Raw genomic sequence first — 22,531 nt, forward strand, 5'->3', positions numbered from 1 at the left:
TGTTTATGTAGAAGGACAGTTTTGGCCTTTGCTACTCTGTATTTGTTTAAAAATTGAATATTGTACCTTTTTTTTAAACCCAACTTCCATTTTTTAAAATGTGGAAAGTTTCATCAGTCTTGACCTTAACTCTTTTTGTTGTTATTACTTAGAAAGACTTCTATACTTAAAAAGCTTACTAAAAATTAGTTAATATTTTTTCAAAGATCTTGTCATTTTTTTACACACAGTTACCTTTTCCATATCTACATTTAACATCCTCAAAATAAGTTTTTGGCCCATGTGATAGTACGTGCTTTTAATTCCAGCACTTGGAAGACAAAGGCATATTTCTGCAAGTTCAAGGCCAGCCTGGTCTACATAGTAAGTTCCAGACCATCCATGACTATGTACCAAAACCTTTCTGAAAATACTAGTGATGGTGATGATGTGTTTTATTGTTTTGTTTTTTAGACAAGCTGTCATGTAACCCAGGCTGCTAGCTTTAAATTCTTCATCTCCCTGCTTGCATCTCTAAGTCCTAGGATTTACATGCATGTACTGCCATGGCTTGCTTCAAAAATATTTTTTAAGCCACATCTATAGCTGAGCATGTTGCTCAAACTTGGGGGCCTGAAGAAGAAGTATTATTGTGAGTTCCAGGCCATGCTGGGCTCAAATAAATTAATTTGATAGGACTCTTTTACCTACAGATGTGCTTAACCACGTCCTTGGCTTTCTTGGTAGCATGTAGCCTGTAGGGTCGCATACACCCGCATATGACTGTTTTATAACAGTTACAGTGTATCCAAGAACTGGAGTAATCTAGAAATGATGTGATGTATACAGGAGACTGTAATGAATTACATGCAAATAGCATACCAGATGTCCTTGACTTCTGATCTCTGAGGGGTTCTCAGTACCAAGCTCCATGAATACTGAGGACCAGATGTTACTGGTTAATGTGTAGACAACTGGGAAACTTGGTGACCTGAAAGAGAAAACTTGAAGTTCCATGACCAAGCACAATGTACACACATTTGTGAATTTGCCACCATGTGCTTTCCTTTATGACTACAGTATTGGCATCTGTCTTTCAGTATGATTTTATTCAGCATTTCTGATGCTCCTTCACAGGCTTCATACGCACAGTTTACATTAATAAGACTATATTCTGTTAAGTGACTTTGTTAGAGTTTTGTTATTCTTATAGCTTACTACTTAAATTTTAGTGTTTGTTTTAGTATTTTAATTATTAGTATTTGTAATTTATTTTGGTAATTTTTTAAACAAGATACATGAAATATAGTTAGTTACCAGGCAGATATTTTCAGACACTCTTCACTTTGCTACTTCTTTCTATATGACTGAGAGCAGGGCTGTAGGTAGGCACTCAAAAAGTGTCCTAGCATTCCTCAAGTCCACTCCAGTATGTTTGCCACTTATTTAGTTATAAGGAGGGAAACAGTTTTCAAAAGCTTATATAATTCATACTTTTCTGTGTATTAACAAAATATCTCAACTACTTCCTAATAATTCTTTCTGCTTGAATATTTTAGGAAAGCTGCTCTTCAGGTCATATACATCATAATGCGGAATTCCTCATCAGTACCACCAAAAGATCAAGGTAAGACAATGCATGTTGCAGAAGACGGCACTGTATACATTGTAGTATAATGATTTTAGTTGATAAATTTAATGCCTCCACCCTCCAGTCATAAGGTGTCATAGTTCCTAGAATTAAATGCAAAACCTTCAATTACATCTAAAAGTTGATTTCCTTTGTTAATTAATCTAGTGATTATGGATTCCCAGATTGGAAGAACATTATAAGGATCTGTCTCCTTTCCTAGGCGGAAAGGCCCCAAGAGCAGGCCAACTCATTGTATGCAGAACTGAGAGGCCAGCTCAGCACTGCCAGTTAGCTGGAGGTAATAGATGTCACTGGGATTATGGATGTGGCTTCACTGGCATAATGACTCAGGTATCTTAATAAGTATCGCATTTATGCCTCATAAATATTTATATTCACACACACACACAGATATACTTATGTTAAGAGGTAATGTTTGCTTATATTTTTTACCTGTTTTCTTATATCATTCAAAATGAAATTTGTAAAAATACTAATTTCCCTTCATGAAACCTATAAAAGTATATTTTAATTATTTCTTTTATTTTTGATATTATATAATAATTATACCATTTTCCTTTCCCTTTCTTCCCTTCAAACTCTCTGATAAACCCCTCCTAGATCTCTTTCAACTTCGTGGCTTCTTTTTTCATTAATTGTCATTACATGCATATATGTATATATTCCTAAATATAATCTGCTCAGTCTCTATGGTATTACTTGTATGTGTGAATTGAGGACTGACCATTTGATATTGGATAATTGACCCACTTCCATGGGGAAAACCATTTCTCCCAAGCTCAGCATCTTTTAGTTGATAGCTGGTGGTCTTTCCCTCATTCATTTTGGCATCTCTGTGGTTGTTGTCCTTGTTCAGCTCCTGTTTAGGCAGTCATGGTGGTGAGACATTTGTTAAGTGAGCTTCTGACATTACCAGGAGACAGTCTCACAACAAACTCCCTGAACCTCTAGCTCTTAGAACCCTTCTGTCCCCTTCATAATCAACGGTCTACAATCCTATGATGTTCCCTGAGCCTTAGGTGCAGGGCTGTTCGTAGATGTATCCATTGGAACAGGTCTCCACAACTTGCACTTGGATTGGTGGTAGTTCTCTGCAGTGGGTTTTTCTGTCTGAAGTGTCCTTGATGAGGAATGAAAACTTCACTAATCTGTGTGTGTTAAGACAAGTGTTTAGATTGTGCTAGGAATTGTACTGGGTTAGTAAAGTACTAGTTGTAGGTTCTCTCTGGTATCTGTGACTTAACCAGCACTCAGTACTTTGCCAGTTTCCCTCTTAAGGAGCAGACCTTTTTTAATTTTAGAGCTGTGGATTACTGTCTAGGCATGTGTGCCCTACTGCACCCGTAAGGTTATCGTGACATGTTGGACACTGGGCGGTTCATAATTGTCATAGCTGTGGAGGACACTTAGGTTGATTGCTTCCCTCCTTTGGAAGCTTTCTGAGTCCATGAAAGCTAGTCCTAGGGGAGACCGACATTCGGGGCAGTCCCAGCTCCAGGCCTCTGGGCTCTGTTTCAGAAGTGCTTGTTGTCTTTGGCAATTGAGAATTACCTTCCACCTCTGGGTGTGGCAATCAAGGTTAATAGCAATAGGATGTGTGTTTGAGGAGTCTTTTGAACAACCCAGCCAACACTCAAAAAAAAAAAAAAAAAAAAGGTGCATCCCATGTATGGTTTTAGAGGTTTTGTTAGGTGACCTTTGGATTCTGGAGGTAGCATATCAGCCTGGAAGAATAAAGCTCATTAAAACTGCATATGTATATTTATACAAAGAATTATGTGGGGGTTGGGGATTTGGCTCAGTGGTAGAGCGCTTGCCTAGGAGGCGCAAGGCCCTGGGTTCGGTCCCCAGCTCCGAAAAAAAGAAAAGGAAAAAAAAAAAAAAAGAATTATGTGTATTACATGGCTTTTAAGTAAATGTTTAATAGTATAATTCCTTATGACTTTTTCAGACATTTTTATTACTTTTCTGATTAAGATTAAAATGTGATTTTTGTCTTTAAGCATATTATTTAGTTTATTACGTTTATAGACATATATGTGGAAACATCCCTGCATCTTTATGGATAAAGCCAGCTTAGTTGTGGTATATAATCTTTTTGATAGATGTCTGTATTCTGTTAGTATTTTTTGAACATTTTTTAAACTGTATTCACCACTGCCATTGTGGTTTTCATCTTTTGTTGTGTCTTTACCTAGTTTTAGTATTAAAGTGATACCAGCTATATATAAGGAGTTGGGGAATGATCATGTTGCTGGTTTTGTTGTTGTTGTTTGTTTGTTTTTCTTGTTTTTTTTAACTTATTTTTTAATAGTTTGAGAAGAACTGACTGCAGGTATTCCTTGAAAATGTGGTAGATTCTGCTGTGACTCCATTTAGTCCTTGGATTTACACAGCTGGCAGGCTTTTATTACTGTTTCAGTCTTCTCCTTTGTTAGGAATGTGTTTGCCTTGTTGACTTCTTTGGTGGTTCTGTTAAATCTAGAAACTCATCCATTTCCTTTAGATATTTCAGCTTAATGGAGACAGGTTTTTAAAGTATTCCCTTATAGTATTCTGAGTTTCTTTGGTGTCTGGTGTACTTCCCTGTTCATCTCTGATTCTGTTTCTTTCTCTTGGTTAGTTGGGCCAAGAGTCTGCTAATTTTGTTTATCTCTACAAAGAACCAGACCTGACAGGATTCATTGACTCTTTGTATTACCTTCTTTGTTTCTATTTTATTAATTTCTGCTCTCATTTTTATTATGTCATGCTCCCCATTGGATATGGACTTCGTCTGTTCTTTTTTTCAATTTTTTGAGTTGCATCATCAAGCCATTTACTTATATCCTTTTTGATTTTTTTTAATGTAGGCATTTAGAGCTATAAATTTTCTCCTGAGACTGCTTTCAATGATTTTGTTGTGCTGTATTTTTATTTTCTTTTAGTTCCAGGAAATGTTTTTATATCATTATTGATATTTTGACCCATTCATCAATTTAGTAATGGACTGTTTAATCTCTATGAGTTTGTGTATTTATTAGAGATGTGTTTAGTATCAAATTTGTAAGCCCCTCGAGGCACTGAGTGACTAGGCCCCACCTCTGAGAACCTCAAGCCACAAGGCTATGCCCGAAAAACAGGCCAATGGCCTTAACATCCAGCTCCAGCCCCTCAAGATGCAGGTGGCCAAGCTCTATCCTACAGAATAAAAAGCCCAAGATAGGGTCACAAAATTCCACCAATCTCTGAGCTTACCCCAAGATCATACTACACAGTCCCACCAACTCCAAGCCACCCAGGAATGCTTTGACCCAAGAAACCCTATATAAAGCCTACCTCCAGCTCAGTTCTTTGCTGTTTTTCTACCAAGCAGAGGCAGCCCCTTAAGAGAGACACACTTTCTTATATCCGTCCCAATAAATCTCTTGTGTGAGACTTCTTGTGCAGTGTAACATTGTGGTATTGCTTAGCTTAGGACTGCCAGGAGGATACCTCCACCCTAACTCCTCCTCCCCCCAAGTTTAAATTTTATTACATTTTATTCAGATAGAGTAAGTTATTTCAGTCTTTTTGATTATGTAAATTTTGGGGTTTTTGTTTGGTTGGTTGGGTTTTTTTGTTTTGTTGTTGTTGTTGTTGTTGTTGTTGTTGTTATTGTTTTTTGTGCCCCAGGATGTGATCTATTATAGAGATTTTATGTGCTGCTGAGTAAATTGTGGATTCTTTGGCGTTTAGGTAAAATCATCTGTAGATATCTGTTAGATCCATTTGATTTATGATGTCAAGTAATTCTGATATTTCTCTATATTTTCTCCAAGTGACCTATCTATTGGAAAAAGTGAGGTATTAAAATCACCCAGTATTATTGAACTAATGTTAATCTTTGACTTTACATTCAACAGTAACACTTTTTATGAAATCGGGTGCACCAAAGTTTGGTGTATACATGTTTAGGATAATTCTTGTTGGTTAATTGTTCTTTTGATTATCCCTCCTTATCTGTTTTGATAAGTTTTAGTTTGAAGACTGTTTTGTCAGAAATTTGGATAATGATGCAAATATGAGTCCATTTATTACTCTAAAGCTATGCCTGTTTTTAAAGCTAAGATGTGTTTCTTTTAGACAACAGATAGATGGATTTTGTTTCTCTACCCCTTCAATTGGCCTGTGTCTTTTAATTGGAGAATTCATGTCATTGATATTTAAAGTTGTTGAAATATGTCTGTTAATTACCTTCTTCATGTTGTTGATTTTTGGTAGTGTTGTTTCTATTCAGTGGTATTTTGTGTTCTACTAATTATGAATTCTTATTTCTTTCCATAGTCTCTTGATATTCTCTTTAGTTCAAAATATTCTTTTCTGTATTTAGTTTTAGTTTATTGAATAGAAATTTTAGACTTTTTATATTATATAATGTTTTTCTTTCTTCTTCAATTATGGCAGATAGTTTTGCTGGGTATATTAGTCTCGACTGGTAGTCCTGGTCTTTTAGGATGTAGAATACATTGCTCCAGGCCCTTCTGGCTGTCAAAGATTCCATTAATAAATCATTATGGGTTTTTGTTTATGTGTGACATGGGTTTTTTCTTTTGTTTTTTCTTATAACTTTCAATATACTTTTTTTTAATGTATACTTGGTGATTTAGCTAGGATGCCATGAGGATTTTCTTTTCTTGTCCATTTGGTTTTCTATGCTTCATATGGATATGTCTTTCCTTATTTTAGGTAAGTTTTTTTGTGTGATCCTGTTGAACATCTGGTCTATACCATTGACTCAGGAGTCTCCTCCAGCATCTATGCCTATAATTTAAAGACTTTTTCATCCTCCTTTCCCACATTATCTGTCTGTTCATCTTTGAGGGGGAAGTATTTTTCATAGTCCTGTCTTAAGTGGTCTAGACCCTCTACTTTATTATTGAACCCTATCAATCTTCTGCTTGATTTATTCTATTTGTAAGACTTTCCTTTAAGTTTTATAGTTGCTAATTGGGTTTTTCAATTCGATCTTTATTTCAGTTTGAGTTCTCCTTCAGTGGTTCTGTCTTCTTATCAAATTCTGTTTTCAAGTCTTTCATTGCCTTTGTAATTTTGATAGTCTTACATTTGTGGGGTTTTGGCCATTACTCAGGCATTATTTTACCCTAAGTTCTTCATCTATAATTTCATTGAGGTTTTCTTTTGTGCCTTAAATATCCTAAATTCCTTCATGAAGTTTATGGTCATTATTTTAAATTTGACTTCCTGGTGTTCATCTAGGTATTTCTCCTTGGTAAACATTTCTACAGGGCTGGTAGGTTTTAGAGAGAAGATATTGGCTTGATATTTCATATTGTTTATATTTTTGCCTTGAGATCTGGCCATGTTGATTTCTTTTGGTCTAAGTCTGCTATGGACAAAGCAGATTGGAGCTGAAGAGGAGATGTGCAGGTAAGTTAGGCCCAGAGGTTGGAAATCACTTGGGGCAAATGAAGTCAAATGGACAGAGAGGACTTCTGGGATAGTATACAGGATGTGCCTCCTGGTTCAAGTGTATAGTGTAGGGGTAGATCTTGCAGGGTGAAAATGTTGGCTGTGGCATGCAAGGTGCCTGTGAGTTGAATGGTAGGTAGAGTAGGTCCTGACAAAAGCCTAGAGATTGTTGTAGGGTGGAGTGGGCAGACTAGGCCTAAGCACTAGATGTGTGATCCAGACTGTATCTGATAGGCTGTGGAGGGAAAGGTCAAATAGACCCGCCAGTCTATACCCTGTACTCAGTCCGCTGAGTAAGGAAGATAGACATGATATGGGAGGAACCTGTGGGTTGTTACTGGTTAGGGAGAAAACTTGAAGGTTGGTTGAAATGCAGGCAGTGGTCCCCAGACAAAGTGGGACACAGGCTAGAAATGGCATGTTGGGATGGCTGTATTGGCTTGGCAGGTCAAGGAGGCTCACCAGGATCTACCCTGGAGAAGGATGTAGAAGACCTGACTGGGTAGAGAGAGGTTATATATTGTGAAAGAAGGTCCTGTAGATGATGACATGTAGGAAAGGTCTATAAATTTGTTTTTGGAGAGCATGTTGTCTATTCTGGACTTAACGTATGTTTGACCCACTTCAGTTTCCTTAGTAGATCAAATGTTGATACCATATCTAGATTTAATTTTTTAGGAAAAGTTTCTGGAGTGTTTAGAGAAACAGAGTATAGCTTAAAAATAAACTCCATAATAAAGAGTAAATATTACATTGTCCGTTTATAAAGAATAAACTGACATGTAGGAGGAATACATATCTTCCTTTTCCCTTGCTTAGTCTATACAGAAAATAAATACTGACATGAGTATAAGAAAAGATGTTATCTTTCATATTGTAAAACTAGATAATCTTAGGATAGATCATAATTTTAATAAGAGAATTTTCTATAAAGATCCTTAAAATAAATGTGACAGACACCAATCTCTACCCCTAAAAAGATAGTGTCTTAAGTCTTGCAAAGCATGGAAGCTGGGTTTGTAACTCAGTTCTGTCTCTTAATTTTATAGCCATAGGTACATTGTGTGATATATACCCTTCTCTGGAACTCTGTATAATAAAGATAGTAATCCCACTGAATAGGATATAGGGAGGTTACTAGAGATAATTTACATACTTCATCTAGCATGTTACTGAACAGAGTAGACACTTACAACCATCACTCTTCATGGTTGTTATTAAAACAGGGCCTGCCCTATCAGTTAGATATACAAGAAGTTGCTTCCTGCTTGGGATGTCTAGCCCCCCTGGAAAGCCAAGCATGGTCCTGGGGGCCCATTATCAAGAAGATGCAACAGATTACATGTCTTAGACGTCATCCGCACATTGGCCCAACAGGAAATCTCTTCCCTTGAGACACAGAATTTAAGCTCTGAACACTTAAGTCAGGAAAAGAACACTTAAGTTAGGAATGAGAGAGGGGAGCAATGAAGACCATGAATTTTCTGAGTTCTCTGGTGGATATCCTTTGAAGTGGCCAGTAGCAGTAGCTATTCAGTGTCCTTACTAGGACCGCTTCTTTATCTGTACAAACAAGAGGCAGAATTACAGACGAAAAACAAACAAAAACAAATGTATCAACTATCAAGAAAGTGCACTCCTATCCTAGTTACCTCCACACTGAAGCTGTGAAACCTTAGATAAGTTACTTTTTCCCCTAAACCTCAGTTTCTAATTCGGAAGTTCAGGATTATCAAACATTCTTTTTTAGCTTTAAGATGTTACAAGTCGTTGTGATGTGTCTCTAATCAGTGAACTGTGTGCCTTGTAGCTTATAGAAAAATATACTGTCCTCTCACTTCTTACCTGCTTTGCCTTGCCTCGGAGTTTTGTTTCTATGCTGTCTCTATGCTCCTAGGAAAGTTTAGTTTCCAGCTTTGACTTGGCCTCTAGATGAAGCCCCTTGAGACTCCTAGAAACTTAGCATTCCTAGGAACTTCCTCCTTGGTCTTTGCTGAAGACCCAATCCTGGAATTTGATGGAGAAGTAGGAGTTACAGAGACAATTAGTCCAGTGTGGTGTGATGGTCACTCTACTATACTACAGCTTTCTGTCCTTTGTTTATTTATCTCACAGTAAGTTGAATGTAATTTTTATTTTAAAGGCTCAAGAAAATGAAATTTTTTGCCAATCAATAAGCCATTGGTTTAAACCCAGATCTGTCACAACCTCAAGGTCACACTATTGATCTCCATCGTTACCATATAAACTTACAAAGTAGTTTGCTAATAATTGTTTGATCAGCCCCTTTTTCTTTTCTGATCAATGCTAAATTACATATTTGAATTCCTAAGGTCATTTTAAATCAACATAAACAGAAATTTTACTATGGGAAATTACTCAAGTAAAGAAAAATCAATTTTATATGAGTAACCAGTTTTCTATTAACTTAATTTATTCATTCAAATGTCTCCTGATTAATACTACTATATTAGCAAAGAAAAATACTAGATTCATTTGTTATGATTCTGCTTATATTCCTGTCTCTGAAAACAGAGCGTATGACATGAGTTTTCTGGGCATACTCCATTATTAAGTAAATACTGATTGATAGAATTAGCCAACTAATGATGGCTGATTATAAATATGGAATTTTTTAAAATTTCAGGTTTATAAACACCTACATTTCAATACATAATTCACATAGGATACCATTAGCAGAATTTTGGCACTGAAGGAAAGTGTTCTGTTAGCATACTATCACCTAAGGGGGTTGTGTGTTTGAAATTGGTTCAATGATGGCCTAGGTGGTTCTCATCAGGAACTTTAACCCATGCTCTGATTGTTACAGAGAGAGACAGAAGGTGCTTAGGCAGTATAGGGAGAGGGGACAGGAGGGAAATGAGGAGAGAAACTAGAAGAGAAAACACAAGTGCATTTATTTAGTTTTGTTTAACCAAGATGCACATGCACATTGTAAAATAGTTTTCTGACTGGTAGTCTCTGTGTGCTGAGAAGAGTTCACTCTGTTCATGTCTGCTGGGCATTAAAATGTACACTTTGGATAAGGCAAGGGGGAATTTGAAGTTCTGTCCTCCTTTAAACCCATTGGAGGCTCTGTTTGTGGGAATCTCTAAGAAGTCGGTTGTTTGTCAGGCTCTTGATTTTGCTTTGCTCATTTCTAGGCAGGTCAGCTGCAGATAGAAAGAGTTTGCTACACATTCTCATGCTGCCTTTCTGAACTCGGCCTTAACAGTTGATTAACCTAAACAGAGTTTTCACGTTATGAGTGCTGTTTCTACTTAATGAGAATAGGAAGTGGAAATAAAAAGAGCAGACACCCTGAGGCAGATAGTGTGCATCTGAATGGTCTCCTTCAGGACCACTGCATTTAGCTAAACACATGTTATCCAGTTATCATTTGTAGACTGTCTGACTCAGAGCCACTACTATTACTGTCTTCCTTGTGACTCCAATGTGAATTCTGTTTTAGAGGCTGGTTCAGTAATATACTTTTAAAGGCCTTTCTGGTTCAGTAATATACTTTTAAAAGCATAAGAAACTGTAGCAAAGTACTTACTGCACATGCATTTTGACCTGAGTTCAATCCCCAGGACCCATGTCAAAGAAACTGGCTAAGGGCTGGAGAGATGGCTCAGAGGTTATGAGCACTTGCTGCTCTTTCAGAGCACATAGTTGAGTTTTTGGCACCCACATGATGGCTCACTACCATATACAGCCCGAATTCCAGGAACCCAGCACTCTTCCATCCTCCCAAGGGCAGCCATGCATGTGGTACACAGGCACATCCATACACATACAAATTAGTAAGATTTAAAAGAAAGTAAGTTGGAACATGATTAAGAAAGAGACCCAACATCACAACACACACACACGGTAATAACAACATTTTAAAAAAATAATAGGCAAGTCAGCCCTTGGGATGATGAGACAGGAGAACTGCCATGACTTTAGGTCAGTTAGCTGGCTAGTGGATTACAGGGCAGCCTGGCTACAAAGTAAGTACCAAAATAGAGAGTAGTGCATTGTTAAACAGATAGGTAAATAGAAGGCTTTGGTAGTGTCAAAAGGACAGATGTCCTCATGTCTCATACATGAGTGTTTTGTATACCTCTTACAGACATAAACTATCTGTGTTAGTGAATATGACACTTTAGATTTCAAAAAATACTTGGAACAATTAGTCAATATTTGCCTTTTTTTAAATTTGAAGATAAAAGATCTTACTTATCTTGGACTGTTTATAAAAGTCTCCCCCTCAGCAGAGTTAAAAGTTCACTGGCATGAAGTAAGCTCTCAGATGTCTACTGAATTATATTGAGGATGCTCAGGCCCCCAAACATGCTTCTAAATCATAGCAGATCTTGTGAAAATGTTTCAATCTTTGCTTTTTAAGGAAACACCAAACTGGATAAAGTTCTAAGGTCAATAGAAGCAAATACTCTTAACAAATATTTACTGCCTTCAAAGAGACAGTGAGCTAAGCCATGAGTAAAGAGCAAGAGTGTGGGCTCAGCCAGCACCTGCCCTTGTCAGGAGCCCCAGCTACTGGCCAGCATGAGTTGTGCTTCCTGAGTTCTGCTTACTAAGTCAGCGAGAGCCTCACTATCTGCTGTACATTTTTAACATGCTACAAAAATGTTTACTTAGCCTTCCTTGAGCAGTTTTTTCCTCCTCCTTCTTTTCTCCCACCGCCCCATCTCTTTCTTGGTAAATAAAGAGATGTATCTTCATTCCACTGAAAGAAGGAAGCGTTGCACTTGGCCAGCTCCTGTGTGGTCTGGGGCCTTGCTCACAGCAGTCCTGTGTAGGGACAGGATGAGCAGGGCTGTGGCCTGGGACGTGAGGGCAGATACTGGGCAACTGGCTGGGATTTACAGTCTAGTATTTCCTGACGTCTCCAGAACACTGCACCAGCCAACACTCTGGAGATACACAATTAACGGTCTGTGGGCCTTGGTCACAGCAACCAATCAATAAACTTGCTTCACATATTTCAGTTTATAGATACTCCATGTAATACAGTTGATTCATTAACACCAAACTCACAGAGCAAAGGTTTATCAGTCATTCACACTTTCTTCAAACGACACATTACAGCTTTCTTGTGTCAAAGAGCCTGGAGCCAATGCTTCAACACTCTGCCAAGAGCCATTCTACATAGTGACTTACCAAGAGAAAACACAAAATACAAAAGGCCCAGTGTTAAGTAGTCCATGGAAAGACCTCTTACTTATCGTGTGAAGGTTGAAACAGGGAGGCTGAGCATCTCCTTGCCTGACCTCAGCTGTGAACAGCACAAATCATGTGGCTCAGATTTCTCTTTGCTCCTCACATGGTGTGAGTGAGGAGAATGAAATGAGCATTGGATTGGGGGTTCCAAATAAATTTTACCATATGGACAAATTGGTGACTACAGAATCTTTAATAAAAATTAACTCTTTATAAATGTTCCTTAAAAACACAATAGAAATCTTAAGATAATTTACAAAATAAAACTTATTTAGTCAAGAAGAGATGGCTCATTGGGTAAAATGCTTGAGGACCTGAGTTGTACCTTTGGGATCCATATAAAGTGAAGACAAAAAGTGGGGGTGATCCCAGCACTGGAGATGGGCAGATCCATGGATCTCACACTCACCTGCAGCCAGTGTATCCTAGTTATCCAGCTCCCAACCAGTGAGAGACTCTATCAAAAAGGATGGATAGGAAAAATGATATTTAGAAAGGTTCCTCTGTCTGCACACATGCACACACATATCTGCTGTGTACAAACACAAGTTAGAGTGACTGAAGGTTGGGACATTTTAAACTTCAAGTTGGTAAAGTAGATAGTGCATATGAAACACTGTAGCTTACTGAAAGCTTAAAAAAAAAAAAGCTATTGTAAATGCTCAGGCTCTACAACCCTTGCATGCACTAATGGGAGCAAGGAGAACAACTGTGTTCTAAGCCTCCAATGTGGCAGTTAACACTGCTTTTTGGCCTGACCTCCTTGGGTGGTGGGGGAGGGAATCATTCTCATGCATTTCCAATATTGCTCTAAAGATGTGAGCTTCATATGGAAGCATTTGATCCTAATGAATGGCCTAAGTGTTTCTCCTGGACCTTTGTGCCACTTTATGCTGCCGACCAAATACAAATGACATTCTCAAGCTGGTTTTAGTTAACTGTTTAATGTTGGAAATCAAGACTTTCCAGTGCAGTAACTTCTGAAAAACATTGCTGTACATTATCAGTACATTATTCTGTTGACAGAAGGACAAATGAGAAACACACACACTTAGTTTTATATCCTTATACAGCCAAGTGGAAATTACCTGGGTAGCCTAAAACAATGGAGTAGACCATAGCTGGAAGCTTCTTTGTACTTATGTTAAAATATTCCTATGAGTAAATTCAGATTATGAGTACTTTGACACACCTAATATAAAAAAATCAGGATGGTAAGCAGACAGTGTACTTGGGCATGTGTTACTGTCAGTGTGGCTGCTTGGCAGCATAGTCTCCAGGAATTCCAATTAACCATGTAAATATATTTCATAGCATCACATCTCACTTGTCAGAACCCTGCTGCGTTCTATCATTACCATAAATGCAGGTGTAAATAGCAGTTATGTATTCTGATAGAAAGCAGTTGGAGACATTTCACTGTGGGACACAACACTTTGAGATTGTGTACATCTGTTCTAATAATGTATCCAGCCCTGGTGACATGAACACAAGGATGAACACACATCTGCCCTTGAGACCACTTGCCATCTAGCAGATGCTTGCATCTTTATTTATGCAGATGGTTGGTGTGATGAGTTGAACAGGGATAAAAGCCAAATAGTATGACAGGGGTTTTTAGGTAGTTATGCAAGCCAAGGATATAAGATAGACATTTTTGTTATAAACGAGTAATGCTGATAGGACTAGAGACTCAAAAATCTGGCAGTGCTTTTCATAGTGTTGACATACTGTTCCTGTCTTCAGATTAATTGACATCAAAATCCTAAAGATATTTACAGAATTCCAGCATCCAGCTTATGTTAGAAAACATACTCAGCTTGAGGTCTAGCTCGGTGGCAGAATTCTTTACTAGTGTGCTTAAAGTTCTGAGCTTGATCCTGGGTGCTGCAAAGACAGAAAGCAGCCGAGCAATTTATGATTGTTAGGGTTTTGATAAAATAATTTTAACACATTTCTGGTTTTGATGTTTTAAAAACAATGTTTATTTTTGAAAGAGTATATACTATCAACAAAATCTTGTGATTTTTTTTAACTTAGGAAAAATATAAATACATAAAATTGAAAATAAGTTACGAGATAGTCCATTCATATTAGGTAACCTAAGTTTCTGAAGAATCACATTTTACTTGATTTTTGCCTTGCATTTTGTTTAAGCAATTGCCAATTATGGATTTTTAGTATTTTATCCAGATGAATTTATGTTAGTGTCAGAACGTTTCCTATTACTCTGCCTTATGCCTAAGGAAACAAGGGTGATAGGATTGAAAACTTAACTGAAAAAGCAGAAGACTTCCATGCCTCGCTGCCCACCCCCCTACACAGGTGACTAGAACCTTGGAAGAGTCTGCATCTCACCTGCTGCAGCGTTTCTCAAGCTTCAGGAGCCCTTGGCACTCTTAACAGTCACTGAAGAGCTCTCAGAGCATTTACTTATGTAGCTGTATCTATTTGTACTTCCCATGTTAGTGATTAGAAACCTGAAGGCCCAACAGCCTGAATTCAGTTTCCAGCAGCAGGTAAAAAGCTGGATGCAGTGACATGCACCTCTAATCCCAGCATTCCTATCTAAAGACAGGAAGTGAAAACAGGAGAATCAGCCAGAAGCTTTCAAGCCAGCTAACCTGGAGCACTCAGCACGGTGTCAGAAACAGTGAGAGAGACCCTGCTTCACTGAAGTGGAAGACAGGAATCAATCCCTGACTCCTAATACAAGCCAAGGAATGCACACACGCGCGCACACACACACACACACACACACACACACACACACACACACACACAAATTATAGTTAGAACAAGAAGCAGTTTGCTGCAAGCCTGGTATGTACACCAGAAGTAAAAGCACAGAAAAGCATTCTCCTTGGTACCAAGCCTGCCCTTTAAATGCTATTACATTGCAGATTGCTGTATGCAAGCTTCACTACCTGCTTTTATAGCCTAAGCTATGAGCTGCTGTTGGAACTAGAAGACCAGCAATCACTAACAGTTACTCTCCTCCCTGGAAACCTGATGGATCCACTAGAAGAGACCAACATATGAAAAAGAATGAACTTCAAAACAACTTAGTGAGTTCATTGTGTTTAGAGCAAGGGAAATGCTTTGGCGCCTCATGGATCTGGATTCAAATCCAGCTCTTTTCAGCTTTGTGGCCTTGTAAGAAATGTTCAGTTTCCACAGCCATAGATTGACTGTTAATTTAAAAATAGAGTGGAAAGTGAAGTCAAGTTAAGCTTTCCATCTTATCCCTGACTTAGTGAAATTTAAGGACCAAGGAAGTAGAAGGAAGAGTAGGAAGGAAGTTCCTTCCTTAACTGGATACCAGAAATGTACATGCACAAAACACATTCTCATGAAGGAAGGAGGCAGGGCTTTAGCTGCAGCAAAAGGCAGAGTCTGGGTACTCACTACTCTTGTGCTTTTTATATTTTATGGTCAGGAAAAAAATAAGAGAAAGAAAGCAAGACAATATGGTTTCAAATTACTAGTTCTCTCTTTAGTCAGTAAATACTGTATTATGTAACAACCAGATAGTAATCTGGGGGCTGAATCCTGGCAGTGGAAGAAACAACTCCTGCCTTATGGAACCTCCTTTTTGTGGGAAGAGACAGATAGTGTACTAATATAGAGTAAAGGCCATGATGGTCAATTAAAGCAGAAAGGGAGGACAGCCAGCAGTGACCTAGAAGGGTCCAGGCAGGTCTCCTGCGGGCTGGGAGATCTCTATGGTACTAACTGCAGAGCGAGGGAGGAGTACAGAGAGAGGTTAGCAGTCTTCTCGCTCTAAGGAGACAGGGAAGTTGTTGGTGCATCATCTTTCTCCCCATCCTGGGAGGAGTGCTGCTTGTGGAACATTACTAACAGCAGAAAGGAAACATAGCAACAAAAAGGATGGCCAGTGGTCTCCCACAGAGCAGCCCTTCTCATGAGATGGTTGTCAACCATTGGCAAGAGACACCACCCCGATCCCCACCCCCAGCCCCACCCACCTAGTGTAAAGGAGGCATGGGAAATGCTACTTGGAGAATCTTGAATGAGCCCCTGTGACAAAGCAAAGCCCAGAGACAACAAACCATGGATTAGACGGTGGTGAGCTTTTGACATTGGCCACTATTCATGATGGGTAGATTTCTCCAGGTCCAATTAGGCAGTATGAGATGAGAATATAAGGTGGGTTACTTGGAGCAGGTGCCAAAAGAAGATAGAGATGAGGCTAACCTATGATAATCTGATAGTATCCATGGATACCAAACCATGAAGCCAAATAGGGAACCAGAGTGTCTACCTATGCACATATATGCATAGACAGACAAGCCCACAAGGCAAGAAAAATACAGATAAACCTCATAATCATTTATCTCCTGTAGAAACAAGGTCTCACCTGTTCCCAGCCAGTTGATAAGACATGCTCACTTCCGACAAACTTAGTAGTTGTCACCAAAGGAGAATAAAGATACTGATGAAGGAAAAAATGACAAAATTCAAAGGAAAGGGAAGCCAAAGTGCCCAGAGTTTTCAAATCTGGGTGACTTTGTTCCTATAATAGCTCTTACAGAATCTGATCTCAGGCATGCTCAGGATTGTGTGGCCATAGATGCAAGTAGAATGTGATTAGCTGTAGCTCAGGGCCCATACATGTTTGTTAACAAAGCCATCCTAGTCACTCCCACTAAAGGATACTGCACATCCTGTTCTGTCTGTGCTGGTTAGTGCCAGCATTTCATTGTCTTCTTCATTGCCTACACAGTTTTAGATTATAGGTACCCATGCTAAAAAAGCATGTGCCTTGACGAAAGGGCTACAGGCAAGACTTGACAACCAGTGTTAGGAAACAGTGAGGTAGTCACAAGGATTGCTTTTCCTGCAACAGATCCATAGCTGCCCAGCCCCGTGCATTTGTACTTATAAATCATAGGCTGTTGGCATAAAGGCTGAGGTGTGGGGAAAATGCAACAAAAAATGTTATAAATCACTGTGAGTCAAAGATAAATCAGGGGCTAAGATAAAGTGTCTTTAGGCTACACTAGAAGGCACAGCCCCTCTCCTTTCCTCTTCACTCCCTTTCTCCTTGATCCACACTGGGGATTGATTCCAGGCTCTGAGGCATGTTAGGCAGGGACTTATATTGCTAAGCTGCACACTTCTAGTCCTTACTTTGTATATGCAGTTTGTGTAAGTCCTCCAAAATGCCCCTTCTATATAAACTCAATTTTGAAATTATCAAACAAAAATAGCATTTTTGTGGTACTAGGATTTTGTTTTTATTTTTTTCCACTGTGAATTGCTTTAATGGTGGTATCTGTCAGGACACAGGACAGGAAATGCACAGCGGACATGTAGACTGTAAATGAATAGAGTTCACACTGCTCCTATGCTTTAGTGACTAAGACAGCTCTAAGCCACCTCCTCCTCAGCCTCCTCCTCAGCTGTAGCATCTTGATATGGCTGGTACTCAGACACCAAGTCATTCATGTTGCTCTCAGCCTCGGTGAACTCCATCTCATTCATGCCCTCTATTTAGGAGCTGTTCGGGATTTTTAACAGTATCATTGTTAAAAGGTTGTTATCTTAACCATTTAAATTATATGATGATGTTTTGATGAACAGTAAGAAACACCCAGCCTTCTTCATGGATCCTGCTAAATATACTGCCTGATGCTGAACTTTAGCCTTACATCTTCCTCATCACATATCATCTTCTGCCTCATCACAGACACTCACCTATAATAACTACTATTGAAATGCAGGATAGAACAGATGTAATCCTAACCCTTGTCGGGAGAGTACAGGTGGAACCCAGTTGGGTTGGTTTCCTGGAAGAGCTTCTGGGGTCAGCTCAAGCTACACAAAACCCTATCTTAAATGCAAGAAAACAAACAGAACATGAATTTTAACAAAAATGGCACTTTCATTGGCTGATGGAAGACTTGATGCCCAGATATTTGTGCTGGGCACTAAACTTTTTCAGGAGGTAGTTCCCATTGTTTTAGTGTCAGAATGCCCTAGGAAGACAGTATACACAGGTACCTGTCACAGTGCAAAGATGCCAGGAGGAGGTCTGCTGCCCCTACAGTGTTGAGGCTCGGTTGTCAGGGTTTGAATTTCATATGTGACACAATGTTAGCAGTTCTGGAAACACTGAGTCTCTGTTTGTATAGTGTGTGTGGCAAGTTATTAGCACTTTGATAAATCCCTGCATTCTCCATTCCTTTGTAGGTGTGGAGAAACACTTGGCTTGACTGTTGTATAGCAGTAGTAAGCTTTTGTGTTGCTACATATTATTTCTGCCAAGGATAAGTTAAAAAACAAAATGTGTTCTTTCTATGGTTGTCAGTGTTTCTTACCTGAAGCTCTTAAATAAAAAGATCTTCCAAAAATAAGAACTATAAAAGAGTTTTGACTTGGAGAAACTTGAAACTTGTGAAATTGATATTTTCTAAGAGGTACTTTAACTTAAAAAGCCTTCTAAACTTACTTTTTATTTGGAGCGCAAGCTTTAGCTCCCACAAAGAATAGTTACTTAAGTCTCAGGAGCCACATTGTGTAAATATTTTCTTTTATTACCACTGATATTTAAGGTAATTAGCTTTTCAATTCTTTCACAAAGAATATTTGTTTCCTCTTCCCCATGAGGTCTTCCTTTTTATCTACCTTATTCTATTTTGTAGACTCTGGTTTGATTCCCTTTTGATGACCAACTCTTCTTTCTGTACTCAAGCTTTCTTACAGTCACTCTCTTATTTACTACTGTGTTCTTACAGGCACGTGTCATACATACATGTTGGCTCGAGTGCTAGTGCACACGTATGTGGTAGTCATAGGACAGTTCTGTGTTGCTACATATTATACATCCTTTTCTCCTTGCACCATTATATTGATTCCATAGATTGAACTCAGGTCAGGCTTATTCCACAAGTACCTCTACCTACCCCCCTGGACCATCTCTCCTGTCCCATTGAACTCATTTCTTAATGATCTAATTAGTAAACTACTAAATCTACAAACAAGCACTCTCAAAGCTCTTGCCCCTACCCTAGCCACAGTTTTCACCTCTACTGTCCTGTAGGGATGTGGCCAGTGAGCATCCTAAACCCCACCAGCAGCCTTCCTCCCTGGAAGAATGGGCCCACCTTGCAAGCCAGTAGCTTTCTTCCTTGCTGTATATAAATGAAAGAAAGGAGAGGTCTCCCAACAGCACAGCTCCTTACAAAGCACATGTTAACCCCATTTTCACTGAATTGTTAATCCAATTAACACTCAGTCAGCTGACAACTGAGATGGGGATAAAGTCTGACAGGATGGATTAGATACTGGGCAAGGACACAAGGAGAGGCAGGGTTCGAGCAATTCTAACATGACTCATTTCTCCTCCCTTACCTCAATTGCCTCTCATAAAAGAAACACTTAAGAAAATTTTAGACTTATTCCATCCATACCACGAAATTTTCAGTTCTGTGTCTTTTGTTTTCTTCCTACTGAAAATAAATATCAGAAGCTTCATGATTATTTACTGTCAGGAGAAAGAGGATATGCTGAACAGGCAAGTGGTGAGAACCACCCTCCAGGATAGAGTTCTCTTATTTTCCCATGACACCACCTTTGTAGTATATATTGCTGTGCCCATTGTATAGATGACAACATTTATTGTATAGATGACAACATTTACGCACAGAGTGACTTGCCAAAACTCAAGAGCATCACAGAGGTAGATGACATCAAATCTAACAAAACCTGAGCCCTTCCATTGTTCTACCAGAGATTGTGAAGCTGGCCATAGCTACCCCTGGGAAAATGGAAAAGCACCCAGAAGCCAGAATTTGAATGCCACTATCACTGTCATTATTTAGAGCTTGGAACTCTTCATCTGTAAAAACTTATGACAGTACTTTCTCAGTCACCTCACTTTGGGGATCAAAAGAGACAAAGCATGTGTTTTGCCAAGTACCTGGCACTTAAAATACTACTTAGTCAAGTTGAGATGGTGTTTCAAAAGCAGCAGTGATAAAGAAGCATGGCTGCTCAAAACACTGAGACTTCTCTTTCTCACTGAGGGAGGCAGTTATGTCTGCCTGTTCCGCCCTTGCCAAGTGGAAAAGCCTGCTGGTTGTGGGTGTTGACATGAGAGAGGAGGGCTGTTAGCTGAAAGCTCAGTTCAGTAGGGCAGGACAGGTGTGCCGGGAGACTGGACAAAACCAGACTCAGATTTCAGCTGCAAGTGTGCTTTCTTGTTTACGTACATTTCCTGAAAAGTGGGTTCAGGTAATGGTGATGTCGGTCGGCACAGTGTGACAGTGTAGGGACTCAGTGTCCTCCTGTGTCCTTCAAAGCTGCTGCTGTTGAGCATTGCTGGTTTGTCTGTTACAGTTTTTCAACAAAATGAGTTGTGGTCATTTGGCTTTTAAATTATTTCTTTTTTAAGTTTTTTTCTTTTATTGGATATTTCTTAATTACATTTCAAATGTTATTCCCTTTCCAGATCTCCCCTCCAGAAACCCACTATCCCATCTCCCTTCCCCCTGATTCTATAAGGATGCTCCCCCACCCACTCACCCACCCACTCCCTTCCATCTCCCCACCTTGACATTCCCTACACTGGGGCATTGAGCCTTGACAGGACCAAGGGCTCTCCTCCCATTGATGCTGAACAAGGCCATCCTCTGCTACATATGCAGCTGGGGCCATAGGTCCATCCCTGTGTACTCTTTGGTTGGTGGTTTAGTCCCTGGGAACTCTGGGGGTTCTGGTTGGTTGATATTGTTGTTCTTCCTATAGGGTTGCAAACCCCTTCAGCTTCTTCAGTCCTTTCTCTAACTCCTCCATCGGGGTCACTGAGCTCAGTCCAAAGGTTGGCTATGAGCATCTGCCTCTATATTTGTCAGGCTCTGGCAGAGCCTCTCAGGAGACAACTATATCAGACTCCTGTCAGCTTGCACTTCTTGGCATCAGCAATATTGTCTGGGTTTGGTGGCTGTATATGGAATGGATCCCCAGGTGGAGCAGTCTCTGGATGACCTTTCAGTCTCTGCTCCACACTTTGCCTCTATATTTCCTGCTGTGAGTAGTTTTGTTTCCCCTTCTGAGAAGGCCTGAAGCATCCACACTTTAGTCTTCCATCTTCTTGAGCTTCATGTGGTCTGTGAATTGTATCTTAGATATTCTGAGCTTTGGGGCTTATATCCACTTATCAGTGAGTATCTACCATTTATGTTGTTTTGTGACTGGGTTACCTCACTCAGTATGATATTTTCTAGTTCCATCCATTTGTCTATGAATTTCATGAAGTCATTGTTTTTAATAGCTGAGTAGTACTCCATTGTGTAAATGTACCACATTTTCTGTATCCATTCCTCTGTTGAAGGGCATCTGGGTTCTTTCCAGCTTCTGGCTATTATAAATAAGGCTGCGATGAACATAGTGGAGCACGTGTCTTTGTTATATGTTGGGGCATCTTTTGTGTACATGCCCAGGAGAGGTATAGCTGGGTCCTCAGATATTATTTATGTCCAACTTTCTGAGGATCCTCCAGACTGATTTCCAGAGTGATTATACCAACTTGCAATCCCACCAACCATGGAGGAGTGTTCCTGTTTCTCCACATCCTTGCCAGCATCTGTTTTTACCTGAGCTTTTGATCTTAGCCATTCTGACTGGTGTGAGGTGGAATCTCAGGGTTGTTTTGATTTGCATTTCCCTGATGACAAAGGATGTTGAACATTTCTTTAGGTGCTTCTTGATCATTTGATATTCCTCAGCTGAGACTTCTTTGTTTAACTCTGTACCCCACTTTTAATAGGGTTATTTGATTCTCTGAGGGTCTAACTTCTTGAGTTCTTGAATTATTTCTTTTATCCTAGATTTCTTCCTAGTTTTAACATATTTGTTTTAAGTAAAGATCATTTTGAAAAACAATTTGAACCAGCCTAAGTTTCAGTCTCTGCCATATACATAATCCATTGGCTATATTGTCTGTGCTTGCTGTCTCCTTGTCCTCAATTTTCCTACTCTGTAAAAGGAGAACAATGATACTTTCTTGGAGTTAAATGCAGGTTCAATTAAAATACCTGCTGTAGATTTCAGGCCACAGGAAGTACTCAGCACCTCCCTGTTTCCCTTTATTCCACAGTTTGATCAATTCTCACCAACTATAGATATCACTTTTCAATATGGCTACTTTAATATCCTTAAAATACTAAAACAGCCCACACTTAAAATTTT

General features: G+C 39.2%; 1 protein-coding gene across 5 annotated transcripts in view; it reads left to right on the forward strand.

The window, feature by feature from the left end:
* Zfp438 (zinc finger protein 438) overlaps positions 1 to 22,531 on the forward strand; it is a 121,256-nt gene that overhangs the window by 90,061 nt on the left and 8,664 nt on the right. For 4 of the 5 annotated variants that reach the window (NM_001107358.1, XM_063276461.1, XM_039095727.2 and 1 more), the window contains one exon: positions 1,539 to 1,606. In NM_001107358.1, the coding sequence (NP_001100828.1) occupies positions 1,570 to 1,606 (37 nt within the window). In that variant the 5' untranslated portion in view covers positions 1,539 to 1,569. Of the gene's footprint in view, positions 1 to 1,538; positions 1,607 to 1,833; positions 1,964 to 22,531 lie in introns of those variants that run through there. The other variant, XM_017600557.3, reaches the window with a different exon arrangement.

This window comes from Rattus norvegicus, chromosome 17 (genome assembly GCF_036323735.1).
Source record: "Rattus norvegicus strain BN/NHsdMcwi chromosome 17, GRCr8, whole genome shotgun sequence".
Lineage (NCBI taxonomy): Eukaryota > Metazoa > Chordata > Mammalia > Rodentia > Muridae > Rattus > Rattus norvegicus.